At 44.1% G+C, this 18,748-nt stretch overlaps 1 protein-coding gene across 1 annotated transcript; it reads left to right on the plus strand.

Annotated features, from left to right (window-relative positions):
* The first annotated feature begins 1,549 nt into the window (after window positions 1-1,549).
* On the plus strand, window positions 1,550-18,305 carry LOC115080260 (extracellular calcium-sensing receptor-like). Its single transcript, XM_029584415.1, has 6 exons — window positions 1,550-1,623; window positions 11,134-11,425; window positions 11,757-12,596; window positions 13,987-14,214; window positions 16,067-16,190; window positions 17,383-18,305. Exons 1-6 carry the CDS (start codon window positions 1,550-1,552, stop codon window positions 18,303-18,305), a joined length of 2,481 nt encoding a protein of 826 aa, XP_029440275.1.
* The last annotated feature ends 443 nt before the right edge of the window (window positions 18,306-18,748 follow it).

Below are 18,748 nucleotides of genomic sequence, written 5' to 3' on the forward strand. Positions count from 1 at the left end.
CATAGACGAAAACGATTCGACGCAAGAGGTCGTTCCGGACCCCCGCTGGACTTTTGGCAAGTCTTGTGGGGGTCAGGAGGCCCCCCCCAAGCTGGCCAAAAGTTCCTGGGGGTCCAGCGGGGGTCAAGGAGCGATTTCCTGCCGCGAATCGTTTTCCGTACGGAAAATGGCGCCGGCAGGAGATCGACTGCAGGAGGTCGTTCAGCGAGGTCCAGAAATCTCGCGAGAGGTCGTTCAGCGAGGTCCGGAAATCTCGCGAGATTTCCGGACCTCGCTGAACGACCTCCTGCAGTTGATCTCCTGCCGGCGCCATTTTCCGTACGGAAAACGATTCGCGGCAGGAAATCGCTCCTTGACCCCCGCTGGACCCCCAGGAACTTTTGGCCAGCTTGGGGGGGCCTCCTGACCCCCACAAGACTTGCCAAAATTCCAGCGGGGGTCCGGAACGACCTCTTGCGTCGAATCATTTTCGTCTATGGCCGCCGCCATTTTGCGGCAGCCATTTTGAAAAATGGCGCCGGCTGAAGACCTCACGATCTAGTGTGCCGGTTTTCGTGCTCTCCCCCTTCCCCCGATTTAGCCACGGACCGCCGCTACGGAGGACTCCCAGGTAATTTAATGCATTTGGGGGGGGGTTCGGGAGGGTGGGGGATTTAATTTAAAGGGTCGGGGGTGGGTTTTAGGGGGTTTTAGTGTGCCGGTTTTCCTGCCCTCCCCCTTCCCCCGATTTACGATTTTTTGACGATAAATCGGGGGAATTGGTATTGTATCGTGGCCCTAACGATTTTTGACGATTTAAAATATATCGGACGATATTTTAAATCGTCAAAAAACGATTCACATCCCTAATATATGTGTATATACAGCAGCTTAGCCATGCCACTGAATAAACACTATATGTGATACATTTTATCCGACTAAGTTACTTAAATGGCCAATTTTGAATATTGACCTCTACGTCTGAATGGTCAGAACTCTGAGCACATTTTCTATTTTTACATTTTTTCTTTGACAAAGCGAACGCATTATATCTATTGTGTGTGTGTAATGTGCTAAAGTGAAGTGTTCTGTTACTTAAAAGCATTCAATAATAGAAGTACATACTTGTTTAAGAAGGTAACCTTGTGCACCGTTTTCATAAAATTTTCATTTGTAAAAATGGTATAGAAATACTTTTAAATAAATAAATAAATCCCAGAGGAAAGAAGAAAGCCACACATTAGTGAGCTTTACATAAGTGAATCTAATGTTATGGATTTAAGGCAAGCCTTGTGGCAATCTTCAAGACCAGAGGTTCTCAACCCAGTCCTCGGGACACACACAGCCAGTCAGATTTTCAAGATTTCCACAATGTGTTGGGAATCCCGGCTGCGGCAACCCGCAGCCAGTGCCCCCTACCTGCCTCAGTTGTCTGCGTCTCGGGGCTTCCCCGCTCTCAGTGCGGCACGGCCCAGTGCTGAGCCGGCCGGCGGCGCTTCTCCCACGCGGTCCAGGACGCCGCTGACGTCCTCCTCACATGAGCTCTCCTAGGTGCACGCGCGCGCGGAACATGCCGGCATTTAAAGGGGCCACGGCAGGAAACCTCCGCCCGGCCCCCGAAGATGACATACGACTCCGGGCTACGTAAGCCCTGCTCAGCTTCATGTTCTTCACCTTGGCAACTGGTCCTGCTCCTAGGAGTGCGTTGTTGCTGCGTTTCTGCTTGTTCCTGATCCTGAGTTCATGCTTGTTCCTCATCCTGACTTCCTGCTTGTTCCTGGTTCCTGCGTTCCTTTCCTCGGATTGTTTTCCTAGTTCTGACTTTGGCTTGGTTTCCTGGCTCTGCTTGTCTGCTGCCCATCCCGACCTTTGGCTTGTCTTCTCGTCTCTGCTCGTCCGCTGCCTGCCCCTGATCTCCGGCATGATTCACCATACTGAAACTTCGCTGCCAGCCTTGACTCCTGGACTGTCCTTGTCTATGCCTGAACTCCACCAGCCTCGACCCAGACTCCAGATGCCATCTCAGCCTCTCCCTGGACTCCACTTCACCAGGAGACCCACACCTAACTCCTGCCGGCTCCGACACCCAAGGGCTCAAGCTGAGGGGAATGAGGGCTGGTATAGGTGAAGTCCCAGCTGGGTCTCTCCCACCAGTACCGCCTCCCGGCGACGAGGACCACTGGGGGCCGTCCCTCAGTGGTAGTTCCAACCCTCGTCCCGGCCCAAGGGTCCACAGTGCTAACACAATGAATATGCATGAGATAGATTTACATACAATGGAGGCAGTGCATGCAAATCTATCTCAAGCATATTCATTGTGGATCTCCTGAAAACCTGACTAGTTTGGTGCATCCTAAGCACTGGGTTGAGAACTCCTGTTTTAGAAAGACATTGAAGTTGTAATGTATTTTTATGGATCTTAACTATGTTATGTGTGACCCAACGTTGCCTGTCACTAATATTCTTCTGAGTTTTCTTGGATTTTTCTAGCATAGATAGTGGGAGGGGGTTTTGCTTTTTTGGCATCCTCTCCCAGCTTTCCCTGGGGGGGGGCATCTGTAGGCTATAAATGGTCCCTGGAGCCTGCTCAGAGTCAGAGGGAAGGCAATAGAGGAAGAGAAAGGTGCTTGAGATCCTCCCTGGGTCTCAGGAGAGATCTTTGATAGGGCTCTGCCCACCAGAGAAAAGGAGGGTCTTCTCCAGCCCCAAGGTGGACTGACCAAGAGGAGAGAAGAGTAGAATGAAGTATAGATTTCTGGAAGGCTTTGCTGTTTGTGGAATTTTGGGTCAAGTTACCTAACAGAAGGGCATAGCCCCAGCATCTCAAAGGGCATGGGCTCTGGATCTTATGTCTTTGTGACCAGTGATCGTCAGAGGCTGGAGATTTTTAGAGAATTACTGAAGTTTTCGAATTTTGAACATATAATGTGAGCTAACTGTTTTTGGACAAGATGATTTTCACCTCCCCAGCCCTTATCTTATGCTGGAGCTTGAAGAGTTACCCTCCCTTCCACAAGGAAGGACTATTTGAAGAGACACTGGCTCACCTGGTAAAATAACAGCCAAGGGATGCACCGTGGAGAAAGAGACTTTGGCTTTCTCCGGTTTTGATTTTTCTGATGCTGTCTTTTGCTTTTGCCATACTGGTTTGGACTTTGGGGGGTTTTTTCCCCCGCTTTAAGTAAACTTTTCATTTGAACTCAATCCTTGGAGTCTGTGGTTCTTTTTACGCCTGGGAATCCCCTGGTGGACCTAACTGCCAGCTAAGAATCCCCCTGACCAGCATGTGACGTGAGAAGAGAGAAGGAAGAAACCCCCACAACAGTGCTTAGGACCCAGGAGGTTACCCTCCCCCGCTGGATGAACCCCCAGCTTTATGTGGCTCCCCTGTTCCATGGAACCAGCCAACTGGAGAAGCCATTACATATGTGTAAGGAGACCACCCCCCTTAATTTTGTGTTCTTAGTTTAGTAGCACAAGATATTCTAGGGGTGGGGGGGGGGGACCCTGGATTCTCATTGTTCAATGTTTTATCTATGTAGCACCACCCCAGTGTGTGTGTCCTGCGTGGGTGGGGCCATAAACTAATTTGTAAGTTCTTTGGGGCAGGAACCTTGGCTAGCTCTTTCCTGCCCTCTTTTCCCCAGGGTGTGGATCCTTTGGCTTGTGGGGAAAGGATTCCTTTCGGGTCCCAGTGCAGGGGTGGATGACATCCTTCTATGTATCCCTGGGAGAAGGGTCACTTCCCTCGGTGAGTTCTGAATGCCAAACGAATACACTGGACGCACTGGATTAGTGTCCAACCTTAAGTTTACTGAATAAAATACTTGCAGAGGGCACAATTAATATGTTTCCAGCACCACAGTCTCTCTTCTCCTTGATTACAATGTACACCTTTATCTGTGCAGGAATCTTTCACAGGGCAAGGGATCCTACCGCCCTCCTGGATTAGGAGAGACGGAGGTCCCAATGGGCAGGGCAAACTTTAAGCTGGTCAGGAAAACCCCTTCTAGGGATGACCAAAAATCCTGTCCTTGCACAGAGAGTAAGCTCTTTCCTCTTCCCAGGGGCTGAAGACTCCTGATGGGCACCCTCTAGGGTTGCCAACTGTCCAGTTTTGGATCGGACAGCAAGGTTTTCAGGCATTTTGTACAGTGTCCAGTCAGAAGTACTGACCGGATGCTAAATGTCTGGTTTTGCAGGTGGATCCTCCTTTATCCCACAGTCTCTTAGAGGAAGAGAAAGGCAGGTCAGAGCCTATCGGAGGAGGGCTGTGCTGTAGCCCTGCCTCCTTTCCCATGCTGTGATTGGACAGCATAGGGAGAGGAGGTGGTGCACAGCACAGCCCTCAGTTCCCAGTGGTTCGGCAGATACATAGATACAATGTTTAGACAGTTCACTGGCAGGATCTAAAATGTATGCAAATGAGGGGGTACCATTCTCCCCCACACACACACACACCCCCTAGTCCTCAAGTGTCCAGTCCTGGTCTATTGTCAGGATCACGCCCCTCCGCTGCTATGGACTCCTCCAAGTCTCTAGTCAGAGTGCCAGGCCTATTCCTGGCACTCCCAAACAATACACAGAAAAAGGTCTTTATCACAAAAGGGTTTAATGTGATCCTGTAGCTTCACCGGCTGCAGTCCTGTAATAATGCCTGGTTGTCCTTACAAGCCCCAAGCCCAACCTCTTAGGTTCTCCTTAACAAGCCCAGAGTTAAACAGCTTTTAAAACCACAATTCCCTTCCAACCTTTCTCATACATCCATTTACCAACACAGGATTTACCATCCCCCAACCTCCTGGTTATTCCACCTCCCTAGAGGAACAGCTGGAGCTTTCCTCTCCCCAGCTTACCTCCATCTCCTCCCCCTGTCTCTGAGGAGCCGGGCTTTTGTGGCCAGCTCCACCACGGCAGCACGTCCTCTTCCTCAGCTTCCATGGACTCTGCTGAGTCATAGGGATCAGTCCCTATTTCCTCCACCTGTTCCTGCTCACTTTCCAGCCAGGGGTCAGGTGCCGGTTCAGGGAACCTGGGAAGTGTAGTCTTTCTCATCTTCACCTGGGCCCCCTGCTGTCTGGCTCTGGTATTACCTGCCGCCTTATGGTGTCTTGTTAGTTCCTGCTCTCGGCAGTGCTGCACTACATCACATCTATGAAAAAGTTGGCATCCCTAGCACCCTCTCAAATTTTTACAGTTCTGTTATTCATGGTTAGCAGGGTCTTCCACTTCTTTAGATTTATCTCAGTCTCTCACTCTCCTGTGGATCCCTTATGGGAGGGATCACTTACCCTGACCCACTGCAGGTAGGAAGGGGCAGCCAAAAATCTTCCTCCTGAATGTCTCAACTTAATGTCCTTTTCCCTTAACTGAATATAACACCAGTGTTAATACTCCCCAAATGGGTCACCACCTCTGAAGGCAGGTGATCCCTATCCCTGGGCATCCCAAACACAGGGTGCCCTGAATCTGAGAAAGTGAGGCTCCTACCATGAAAATCTCAAAATCCTGAAAACAACCCGGAGGAGTATCCAAACAGACTGACAGGACCACCGTCCCGACCCTGGTCAGGATTCCCAGGCTGGGTTAGCCTGTTCCCTCCAACTGGGCCTGAAAAGTTCAACAAAAAGTAAGTGCCTCCCACCTCCTAACGCTCCAAAGATTATACAAGACTGTCTCCAGACTCTCAGGAGAGAGCTGTTATAAAGCCTCCTAGGGGGATGACCATTCCCAGGCCCTTCAAAGGGAGGGACTGGAATTTGAATGGATCCTCCCCCATCCACTCACTTATTGTACCTGGCGCTTCCCTGGGCCTACTGGTAACAAAAGAATGGCTCTTGGTTACATCTAAAGGGGCCGATGCAAAAAAAAAAAAGCGTGGAAAGCGGGCGCTGAAAAGTCAGCGCCTGCTTTCTTAACACGCGCATAGCGCCCGCAAGGGGGGCACCATGTAATATTATAATTAGGGGGTTGCGTTAGCAGCGGTCTGCCAGTTAAGAACACCGACGCCGAGTTTATCGGCATCGGTCTTCAATGCGGCCGGCTGAGGTTTTTGGGTTTTTTTTGAACTTTTAAAAGAAGTACAGAAAAGCCGTTTTTTCTGCTTTTCTGTACTTCTTTTCAATGTGCTCAGCTATTAACGCCTGCTCCAGGCAGGTTTTAATCCTTGCGCGATAAATGTGCGTCTGAGACGCACAGTTATTTTTTTTCATTGGCGTGAATGAGTAATAGCCTCGTTCACATGCATTTGCATGTGATGAGCACTATCCCATTCACTCCGTGTCGGACATGCGTTAAATAGGCGCTAATCCCCATATGCATTAGGGGGTGGATTAGCGCCTATTTAACCCGCGTCCGACTGCGGGTTATACAGTGCACTCTGTTGAGCGCACCGTATTGCATCAGCCCCAAAATGTTATAAAGGTTTGAATCTGTAATACATCTGAGTGTCCACTGGATGGCGTTTGGAGTAAGGTGGATCAATGTGATATTGTAATGTTTGTCTGCATTGAAGGGTTTGGTGGGGCTGATGTCATTGGTGAAAGATGCGTCCCAGGAAGGCACAAGTTACCGGGCGGAGACATCTTTCAGGGAGCACAGGATGGGCGGCCAAAGGGAGAGAAATGACAGCTGCCTTTCTTGTCCAACAGATCAGGGGTGCTCTCCCCTATTCCTGTGAGGATTTGCATATTCAAAGAGGATTCTGATCCCTAGGCAAGGGAAAGGGTTTGTCCTGGTTGCATCCAATACCAGGGTATTTGTTAATTTCTATACAAGTGGTAGAAGATTATTTCTGAGTCTGGACGCTATAGAAGTGATAAATTGTAGTCGAAGCAGTAACATCTGAGGGAAAGGAAACCATTCAGGAGCCAAGAGAAGGCTAAGTTTTCCTGCTACACTTTCCTCAAGGTGCAAGGGGATTGTATATTGAGCTGGTGGACTAAAGATTGTATTTTCCCTTTTTTGTATTTGCTGCATTTGGGAGAATTATTTTCTTGCACCATTTCCAGTTTGTATGTTGGGACTACTTCTTTTGGATACAGTAATTTTACTTTTTGGGTTTGAAATGCAACTCCTTGTGTGACTATCTTTTTGGAGTTACTGTGTTACTGTATGTTTTAAATTATATATGGTACGGACATTTTCTAAGCTGCTTGAGTTCTCTAGGGAAAAAGTCAGAGTAAAAGCCTAAGAATAGATAGATAGATAGATAGATAGATAGATAGATAGATAGATAGATAGGTCCTCTTAGGTCTTACAGGTTAGCCTGCCCCGTAGCAGAATTCATTTTCCATGAGTGCAATAAACTGAAGATTGCTCTGCATCTGGAATGTGGCCCCTTGTGATAGGAGATTTATATCTGTGGCTCAGGCCCTTAGTTAGGCCCCATGCTGCTAACTGGATTTTCTTACCATAAGTCCAGTTTTTGGTCACTTAATCTCAGTGATTGATTCTAATACTGAAGAGTGTACATAGTTCAGAGATCTCTTTAAGTAGAAATGTGAGAGAGGACATCTAGTGGGAGTGTGCCCTTGATTGAAAAACAGATGCCTTAGTCTCCGGGCCAGGTCCTGACCATCCACTCGATCATTCTGAGATTGTGAACCCAGAGAGCTGGTGCCAGGTTATTTTATGTGCCCCAGGGTGGAGTTACACATCTGTTTATTGCCCCTGCTTATCCTTTCTCTGCCCCTCTCTCTCCTCAGCAGTTCCTGTATCTCTGGTTATTATCCCTGTACATCTGTTTATTCCCCCCCCCCCCTGCCTTTCTCTCTCTTTACAGTACCTATATCTCTGTGTATTGCCCCATTCACTCTGGGCATGATATTCAGCACCATTTAGCAGGCTAAGGGGGTCATTCGCTAAATTGTATTAGGATATTTACCATACAAAAGCCAATGTCTTTTGTGCAGTAACTGGCCTAATGTGGGGATAACACAAAATGTTTGAAATATGTCACGTTAAATGAGCCCAGGCACTGTGCATATTACAATAAGCTCGGTAGCATACAAATGCATGCTAATGACCTCATCCATACTCAAATTGATGCAAATCAAATAACACAGCTTACCAAAAAAATTCACAAGCCATGTTATTTGACTAATGCACCCAGGTCCTAGGCTTAAAGGGGCTGATGACACCAAATATTGACCTCCCCTGCCGAGAGTAGTTCCAAATACCACGGATCAGCATACACCCCCCTGCCCCACCCATCATAAACTCAGGAGGTGACCCATTGAGTAAATTTTTTAAAAATTACTTTTTATCATAGGCACAAACCCTGCTCTCCTGTCCATATGTTTCTGTTACAATATCCAGCCCCCACTGGCTGGGAGGCTGGGATCTCCACCCCCAAACTCCCCATACTCAGAATAACATCCCTAATGGTCCAGTAGGGCCACTTCAACCCCCAAACTCAAACATCCATCCCTGGTGGCCTAGTGGACCCCCTGGATACCCCCTTATTTGAAATTGAGTCATTGATGATTCAGTGGATGCCCGAAGCATCCCCTAGATTCTGGGCCCAGGGGGCGGCCAATATCCAAAATGGCACCATCAAGCCTTTGGCCCATCACATGATGTATTATGACAGTACAAAAGTTAAATATACATAAACCCACCGGTCTGGATTGTCAGATTAATTCTTCAGGGAGGACTCCGGAATACATCCAATACATAAGTTGAAAGATGTGCATTTTCTGACCACTCTTGACTGTCAGGTTAATAATTTAGGTAGGACCAAAGGCAAGGATAAATAAATGCATTTTCATTTGGTCCATGAACAAGTTCGGGTGCATGCTAACAAACGCCCTAAGTAATGAATGGCACCTTAATGGGCAGAACATGAGAATTATCCAAAGAGGGCATAATACATCAGCTATCAAAACCACACAATTATTTATTTTTTTATTTTTTTATTTATTTAACAGTTTTAATATACCAAAATTCTTGTAAGGTGTTACAAATCAATTCGATTTACATTGTAACAGAAACAGTGCCTCAGAGAGTTGAATTATTCAGATCAACTTCTGCACATCTTAAGGTGGAAACTGGACTAAATTAGTCTCAAAAACTCATGCACCATCACCCCACTGGATAACTCTTATGTTGATTAAAGTCAAAGGTATCACTTCCATCAAAGATTCCAGCTTCCTCCATCACCAATAAAAAGACCAGAGCTCTGGTTGGAGCAAGATCCTTAACAGAAAAACATTTAAGGGAGAAACAGTACAAATGTCACAACAAGTATAATATTTTTAATTTTGATGTCCAACTTTATTGCCTCATGCTTTCTGTACATAATGTTTGATGGATGTATTTTTTCAGAAGAAGTTGTGGGAATAGAATTAATTCACTTATTGGAATTTGTATTTGATTTACAATAAGTTTTAATCCATCTTTTCACATTTGAGAAATGTCTTTTATAAATCGGGCCCTCAGTAGCTGCAACCCGTCACAGTATCTATGGGGTAGATTTTCAAAGTTATCTAGCCTCCTAGTTATGGAGGTAGAAGGCTGGATTGACTCTTTTGAAAATTTACAGCCACTGAGCAGTCCTGGGGTGTGGCTGGGATATGGAGGGAGCAACTTAATTGGCTAGCACAAATATTCAACGCCAGTTGGTGACTCATTGCTTAAATCTTGCCAACTTTACATTGAACACTTTACAGAAAACCAGCCCCAGGACTAACCCTGTCCCCAGCCCTAAACCTTACCCTAACATTAAATCTAACCTTCACCCTAAGCCTAACCTTAACCCTAGGCAAGAATATGGATTAGACGCCAAAATAGTCCAAGTGTAAAACCTTATTCGAATGGAGACGTAAATTCACATGAATGCCCGACTCAGGCCGAGTTTCGCCCCACATGGGGCTGCCTCAGGGGCTGTATATAGAAGATCTCTGTTTATATGAGAAAGAAACTCTCAGTGTAAATACACCTATTAGCTAGTGGTCAAGTAATTTCAGTGATGTGGCAAGTACGTGTCGTCTCCGCAAGAGACGACACGTACTTGCCAAATGCTATATGTCCTACTTTAGCCCCTTTGCCAATACCATGGTCTTAACCTAACCATTCTCTACCAGCCATGTATCATAGCTCGATATATATATATATATATATATATACCCTGGTTTGTTTCAACAGTTTCATGATCCTAGTTCTGTATTCCTCTGTTTTATGTAATTGCACTATTTGAGGCACTGTTATTGCTATTATGTAAACCGTTTTGATTTGTAACCTGTTACAAGAAATTCGGTATATAAAACTGTTTGTTAAATAAATAAATAAATAAATAAATAAATAAATATTAATCAGATTGTTTTTCTACTCTACTCAGGAAAAAAGCTGAAAGAAAGTTGAGACCAGCACAGCTCAGTATAGGAAATGATATTGATTGCACTGACTTATTTCATGATCTTGGCCGTGCCTGTCTATAATGGCACTCAAGTCAGCTGTCGACTGAGCAGTGTGAATGTAACAGGATACGTAAAACAGGGGGATATACTTATAGGAGGGATTTTCCCTGTTCACAGTGCTAAAACTAACCCCCCGATTCCCTTTACGGAGACCCCCAGCGTCCAATCATGCAACACGTAAGTGGCGAGTTATTTTCCCCATACTGTTAATGTTCATTTTCATGAAGTTATAAAATGTGTTCCATTATAAATCATTGTGCAGGTCTTAAGGTTACTTCTTGAAATCTCTTCCATTGTTATTATCTCTTTCTCCATCTGGCTATCCATCTATCCATTCTAAAACATAAATGTATATATCTATCTAACAATTTATCATCTGTTTATATAACCATCTCTCTTTCTAAGTATGTATACACCATTCTGCCTATACAGCTACTTATCAATCTCAATTCTCCTATTCATCTCTTTAAATCTCTCTATCAAACTACCAACCTATCCATCTCTCTATCTTTATCTATCTCTCAATATTTATCTATCTTTCCATTTGTCTTCTTATCCAGTTAACTGTCCATCCATCTATCTATATCTCTGTTTATCTATCTAGCTATCAATTTTTCTATCTTTATCTATCTCTCTGTCCAGCTATATCTCTTTCAATTTATCTCTCTTTCAGTCTACAGTATGTATACATTTGTTTATCTTCCACTTACCTTAGACTGTTTCATTGTATTTTTAGCCTGCAATTAACTTATTACCAATATGTGCAAGCAATGGTGTTTGCCATAGAAGAAATTAACAGAAACAACTTCCTACTGCCCAACATCTCCTTGGGGTTCTGGATATACGACTCCTGCGATACACAGTTCAGATCTCTGGAAGGCACAATGTGGCAACTCACCGGGTACAAAGACCCCATCCCAAATTACACCTGCCGGGGAAAATCTCCTATGGCTGCGGTGATTGGAGATGACAAATCTCGAATGTCAATAACCATGGCTCAGCTCCTGAGCGTCTATAAACAGGCACAGGTATGGATCAGTCAAACGAAAGTCAGGAATATCCTGCTGCTCTGATTAGTTCTAAAGGATGTTTCAATGCTTTTAATGGGGATCCTACAAAAGCCACATTGGAGATGTAATTTTTTGTGAAGTTCACATCCTTAACAAAGAGGATGAGTGGGTAGGGGTGATAAAGCTGATTATCTACAGACTTTGGGACACTGTTAGGACTGTAAAAATTTTAGGGAATATTGAGGCATCCTTTAAGGGTAAATAAAAAGAATCATGCATGCTAAAACTATCATAAATATAAATAATGGGGAAAAGGAACTAACTTATGTTGTTGGTGAAATTCTTCTAGATCAGCTATGCCTCTTCCGTAGCCGCTCTTAGTGATAAGAATCGATTTCCCTCTTTCCTCCGCACTATTCCAAGTGATGAGTATCAGTCTTTGGGCATCGCCCAGCTGATCACCTACTTTGGCTGGACTTGGATCGGAATCCTTGCTGAGGACAATGACTATGGACAGATAGGGACTCAGATGCTGAAACAAGAGCTAATCAAGAATGGGATCTGTGTAGCCTTCTATGAAACCATCCCCCTGTTTTACTCTGAAGAGAAGATCAAGCACATTGTGGAGGTAGTGAAAAGGACGACCACTAGAGTCATTGTGGTCTTTTCCACCTCCAACAATCTCTATCCAGTGATGCTGGCAATTGCAAGGAGTGGGGTATTTGGTAAAGTCTGGATTGCTACAGAAGCTTGGGCTATGACGCCAATGTTAAATAAAAAAGAGTTTTCAAAAACTCTTATGGGAACCATTGCACTTTCTGTTCCCACAGGCAATATTCCAGGGTTCATAGATCACCTTTATGACCTTTATCCTTTCAAAAGTACTGAAGACATCTTTGTTGGGCAGTTTTGGGAAGAAGCCTTTGGCTGCACATGGGCTGACCTCAATGCAGACCAGGACATTCTTCCTGAACTAAGTAGAGAAGGGAAGCTCTGCACAGGAACGGAAAACTTGAGAACGCTTGCTATTCGTTTCTTCGACATGACAAAACTGGCTTTCGTCTATAACGTTTACAATGCAGTGTACATGGTGGCCCATGCCCTGCATGCCATGCATTCCTGTGAACCTGGCGAAGGTCCTTTCTTCAATGGCTCATGTGGGGACATCAAGCACTTTGAGCCTTGGCAGGTATGGGCCAATGTTTGTTTCAGAAATGTGTCTATAAGAAACCATGGCCTTTACATTGTGCAGGATTATATTGAAATGGTAAATGTTTCCAAAAGCCTTCCTTTCTGTTCAGTTTTTGCTATTCAAATTCCTAGGACATCTCTAGGCTTCTTTTTTTCTTTGCAGGTTGCGGCACCCTTTGTTAGGATAAGATAAACATTATCCAGAAAAATTCTTATACCTAAGGGTTTGAGATTATACACAGGGGCCTTCAGGCAATCTAATAAAAGGCATACCAGCCTGCAAAGAACCCAGTTTTCGAAAAACCTATGAGATTAATTTGTTTCTACAAACAAGCTACAGCATAATTCACTACTTTTTGGGACTGTCCACATATTTCTGCTGAAACCTGGAGCATTTTAGTAATCTATGTTGTGGCTCAAGGAAACAAAATCAATTACAGTAAGCACTCAATGAGAAACACTTTTGGGTTCTTTCCCAACCATGGCAGGAGCACCTGTGCTAGGGTCTACATAACCATCTTGAATGCCTTACACAGGTTTAGCTTCCAGCCACCCCCTTGCATCTAGGATGAGTCTGCTGTGGTCTAGGAAGCAAAGTTTGGCCAGAATTCCACTGGAATTGTAGCAGCTGTCCCTCTTCAAGTAGAAGTTATATATCAGTTGGTGCACACAGGTCTGCAAGAATAAAAGCCACTCATTGGATCTAAAGATAGGGTCTCCGACTGGCTCCATTTCTACAGGTTAGCCTTGCCCAATTGCATAAAGAGATTTGTAGGTTCTCATTTCCTTAAGAAAAGCTAAACTACAGGTCCATGTATGCAATGGGGACAAAGCTAGGAGTGGCTCAGCCTGCCCAACAGGCAAGCCTATCTAGAAGGCAATGCTGCAGCAGAGGAAATATATCTATTTGATAGAAAGACCTTTTTCTGTCTAAGCTGGGATTTAGCAGACAACTGAGAGCTTAAATCTGTCTCTGGGGTGTTCCAAAACATTACGGACTATGGAATCAGAACACTCAGATCTCTGGTTGATTCAGAAAGCTCTGGAGACTGGATCAGAAAGTCCTGGTTTTGCCAACAGAATAACTTTTAACTTAAAAAAAAAATGTGCTTTTCTCCTCAAAGTGTTCAATACATTACAACTGCAGGAAATATTCAAAATGTACTGATTTTTTTAGTCAAGCAGTGACACTAAAGTACCATTTCAAATCACATGCTAGAGGCTTAGACTTTAAAGCTTATTGAGGAATCTTGAATTCAGATAATGCATCAGTTTTCCATCTGGATATGCTTTGCAAATTTTGGGCATTATTGGAAAAGGTGGGGTTCCCATAAATTCAGGCCAGTGCCGGAAAACCAATGCGAGCATGTCTCTTTCTCTCGGCACAGCTCCTGCATTACATACGGAAGGTGCGTTTCCAGAACACCATGGGACGGGAGATTTTCTTTGACCAAAGAGGCAACCCACCAGCTTCTTACAAGATTTTGAACTGGCACCTATCTTCAGATGGCTCCTTCTCTTATATAAACATCGGCCACTATGACTCCGGAGCTTCAAGAAATTGGAACATCAAAATCAATACCAATGCCATTGTGTGGAGTGAAGGCTATACACAGGTTAGATGTGTCGTCACAAAAAATTCATTGTCAAAATTCTCATACATAGAAACATGATTACAGTCATACCACTGCTATTCAGGTTACCCTAATGCTCCATGCAGGTTACCCTAATGCTTTATCATTTTCATTGTCATTAGGGATCCATTGTGCTTATCCCATGTTTTTTAAATTCCATTACTATTTCTCTCTCTACTATCTCCTCTTGGATTTCAATCCAAGCAATTCCCACCCTTTCTATGATGAAATATTTTCAGATGTTGCTCCTGAATCTATCCTCTAGAGCAGGGGTGGCAACTCCAGTCCTCAAGAGCTACAAACAAGCCAGGTTTCCAGGATATCCACAATGAATATGCATGACATAGATTTCCATGCACTGCCTCCATCGGATATAAATCTATCTCATGCATATTCATTGTGGATATCCTGAAAACCTGGCTTGTTTGTGGCTCTCAAGGATCAGAGTTGGCCACCTCTGCTCTAAAGACTCATAATGTGACCTACTGTTCTAGCGCATTCTTTATGCTGAAAAAGATTTGACTAATTTATACCTTTTAGGTATTTAAATATCTCTACAATATCCTACCCACCATCTTTCCTTTCCTCCAAGGTATATATATATATATAGGTCCTTACATTTATATCATAAGACTTTTGTTTCAAAGTATTCATCATTTTGGTAGCCTTTCTCTAGACTGCTTCCAACCTGTCTATATCCTTCTGGAAAAATTATGAAAGGAACCTTCTCTCACCTAGTTGAAATCCAGTTCCTTACCTATGAATATTTGTGAATGAGTTTAGTTGAGCCAACTTCATTTGACTTTGAACCTGATTTTCTTTTCCTGAATGTGGCAGTATTGAAATATTTTCAATAGAAGCGCAGATCTATGACTAGTCACATCCAAACCAAGGAAATATGGTGATCTGCAGGGCCAAAAGGGGGTCCCTTCTGAAAGTTGGAGCATGTGCAGTGAGGCAGGGGTCCTTTTGAAATAAAGGAAGCAGATGAAGAAGAAGAAGAAGAGGAGAATGTCTGTTCCTACCCTGAGTTTAATTGCCCTCACACCTTGTCCCATGCACCAAGCCCACAAAACACCTTCTTGCTGGGATTTTCCCTTTTGCCTATCACCTACCAAAGCTCCTCATGGAGTACTCTCAACTAACAATCAGTGACAGGCTACACTAAAGCAATCTGGCCTGGGATCAGGGCCTGGGGTCTGGGAACTGGGAAGTTAGCAGCCAATCAGAGCCAGTTTATCTGCTGCATCAGATATAGGCGGTGTCAACAGGTGACTTGGGCTGGAAAGGCTATAGAAGGGTGGAACACTGGAGCACGAACAGGAGATGTCACCGAGAGAGGGCGTGGGATGGCAGGGCTCAATATCTGTCGAGAAATGGAAAGCAAGCAATGATCCAGAACACTGGTGGCCTGGTACTCCATCCTTAGACACGTCTTACTCTGCCTCATTGGAAATCCAGCCCTGGTGATTTGAATCAAGCAGATCACTCTGAAATTTTTGTCAGATCTTTGCAATAGCACTTAGTGGCTTTGTCTTGTTAAAAAAGAATTGAGTTGGGCCAAGGAAAGTCCTCTACACCCACAGTAATAACCATCAACTTGCTCCCTACTATCATTCCTCGCCCATGTCCTCTAGTTCTTTCAACACAGATAACCATGTTCCCACTTATCACTTGAATGTGAGTCTCAGCTCAAGGTCTCAGCTCTAGATTCTAGAGTTCAAGGTCTATGTCCAAAGTGCAAGAAACACTGCTTGTCTGATAAATAGAGTGTCTTAGTTTATTATTCATAGGTAAATGTATTGAGTCTTGCTCCACACTTCTCTCTGTTAAGGTTCCTGTATCTGTCTGCAGCAGGAGCTGTGGTCCTGGGTTCCGGAAGGCCATTTTGGATGGGCAACCTGCCTGCTGCTTTGAATGCATTCCCTGCTCTAAGGAAGAGTTTAGTAACGAAACAGGTAAATTCTTTTTAATCTGAGTTGATGTTTATAACAATGATTTCTTCCAAGAAATATATCGCCATCTTAGTGTAGCAGGAACCCCTAAAAAAGGGTGTCCTTACCTACAATATTTTATTTCTGGGCTAGGCAATCTAACTAGGGACGTTCGATAAGTGCTGGACTGATAGCAACTGCACTTCAAATACTGCAGACTGCAGCCAAAGGTTGGCTGGGCACTGTCTTCTTGTTGCACTGTAAGTAGAGAGTTGTCAGAGAGGGGCTGTCTCTGCTTAAACTCTGGAAATTGACTTGGGTTGGAAAAGATTGTGTTTCCAAATGTATCCAACACCTGCAGAGTTAACAGCACCTTGAAAACACAGGAAACCCAAGCTGCACTGCCTCTGCTGACACAGAGTGAGAGCGAAACTGAATGCAGGAGCCAATGAGCAAAACACCCAGGAAGGGTGTTTTTTCCAGTCTCTCACTTTCTGAAGAAAAACTAATGGCTCAAACCCCAGAGCAGGAAGCACAGCTCGGCCTTCCTGCTCTAGGGGATCTGCTTTATTGTTTTACTTTATTTTTCAATACTATGATACCTATTGTTTTATTTGTTACTATAATATGATATTGAGTTCAAAAGTTTTTCTTGTAACTATTCTATGCCATGTTCAATTGTTTTATAGTTATATGTAAAGCCCCTCCCTTTTGGGCATCTCACTGTTTTATGTAAACCGGAGTGATTTGTAACTGATACAAGAATCTCGATATATAAAAATTAAAAATAAATAAATAAATAAATATTCAGAAGCATTTCACCAGCTAACTCAGAAGCTAGCCAGCTAAGGGCCAGGTTCATTGAGGCTTTTCTCCCATTTTGTGTCTATGGGAAAAACCCTTAGTGAATCAGGTACTAAGTTAGGGGCGTTCTGGGGGGGGGGGGGCGTGTAACTGGGAGGAGTTGAGTTAGCTGGCTATATTCAATAGTCTGAGTGCACTATAGAATATACCTCCAAAGTTAGCTGGATAAGTTTATCCAAGTAATTTTGATATTTGGACAGTCCCTGAATATGCACCTCCATTTGTCCTTAATTTTGCCATCAAAGTTATTGTTTCTTTTAACAACAAAAAAAAGACATAACAAAGTAGCTAAATAATTTCTTAAATGATTTTCCTTGGTTAAAGCCACACATAAAATCACTGCTTCCTACAGATACCATTGAGTGCATGATGTGCCCTGATGACCAATGGCCGACCATGACACAAGATGGATGCCGGAAGAAGTCCATCGAATTTCTGTCCTATCAAGAACCCTTGGGCATGGTCCTGGCAATTATCTCTGTGCTTGGTGCCCTGATGCCAGCCACTATCCTTGTTGTCTTCATCCAGAACCGTAACACACCAGTTGTGAAAGCAAACAACCGTGAACTCAGCTACCTCCTGTTATTAGCCCTTATCTTGTGCTTTGGATGCTCATTAGTGTTCATAGGCCACCCCATGACACTGACCTGCATGCTGCGTCAGATGGCATTTGGCATTGTATTCGCCATCTGTATCTCTTGCCTGCTGGCTAAGACCATCATGGTGGTCATAGCCTTCAAGGCCACCAAGCCAGCCAGCAACCTAAAGTTATGGGTGGGACCACGACTGCCCAATGCCTTGGTCTTCTCCTGTAGCCTGGTCCAAGTCCTCATCTGTGTCACTTGGCTGATTGTGGCTCCCCCATTTTCCCAAATGAACATGAAATCCCAGATGGGAAAGATAGTCCTTGAATGCAATGAAGGGTCATTGGTTGCATTCTGCCTCATGCTGGGATACATGGGCTTGTTGTCTACTATCAGCTTCATTGTAGCCTTTTTAGCTAGAAGGTTGCCTGACAGTTTTAATGAGGCTAAGTTCATCACCTTCAGCATGCTTATATTCATTGCTGTCTGGATCTCTTTCATTCCTGCTTATCTAAGCACAACAGGGAAATACACGATAGCTGTGGAAATATTTGCAATTTTCTCCTCCAGTGCTGGGTTGCTGGGTTGTATATTCTTCCCCAAATGTTATATCATCCTAATCAGACCAGACATGAACACCAAGGAATTCCTAATGGGCAAAACCACAGGGAGCCTCAAAAAGGAAAGATAAATTAATTGTAACTTATTGATCAATAAGTTTCTGAATTTGTGTGATGTAATCTTGATTTCTGCAAATACTTTTCTTATAGCAGGAGGCCTAGTAAATAAAAAAACTGAATCTGATTGGCAGCTAAACAAAAAAATGAACCCCCTGAGAATGTGAACATTAGATCTAGGAAGTAACATGACTTACTCATCACATGACCAGAGATTATAAACACTTCACTTAAAAGTTATAAAGCATGGTGGCATCTCTGAACTGAAAGATCAATTTCTGACCAAAGTCTGATAGATCTAGATTACATCCTAATGTTCACTTCATCCATCCTCCCAGCCAGGATTTCCCAAAGCTGTTCTGGTGACTCCACAGCCTGTTGGGGTTCCAGGATATCCAAAATGAATATGCATGAGACAAATTTGCATATGTTGAGTCTCCAATGTACATACATTTAT

The sequence above is a fragment of the Rhinatrema bivittatum genome, chromosome 19 (genome assembly GCF_901001135.1).
Source record: "Rhinatrema bivittatum chromosome 19, aRhiBiv1.1, whole genome shotgun sequence".
In the NCBI taxonomy this organism is placed as follows: Eukaryota; Metazoa; Chordata; class Amphibia; order Gymnophiona; family Rhinatrematidae; genus Rhinatrema; species Rhinatrema bivittatum.

Excerpts from the sequence above, each read along its gene's own strand:
- LOC115080260 (XM_029584415.1), top strand. The coding sequence starts at position 1,550 with ATGCCGGCATTTAAAGGGGCCACGGCAGGAAACCTCCGCCCGGCCCCC. Across the intron at positions 1,624-11,133 it reads GACATACGACTCCGGGCTAC|CCTGCAATTAACTTATTACC; the intron begins GTAAGCCCTGCT and ends TTGTATTTTTAG. Across the intron at positions 11,426-11,756 it reads GCGTCTATAAACAGGCACAG|ATCAGCTATGCCTCTTCCGT; the intron begins GTATGGATCAGT and ends AAATTCTTCTAG.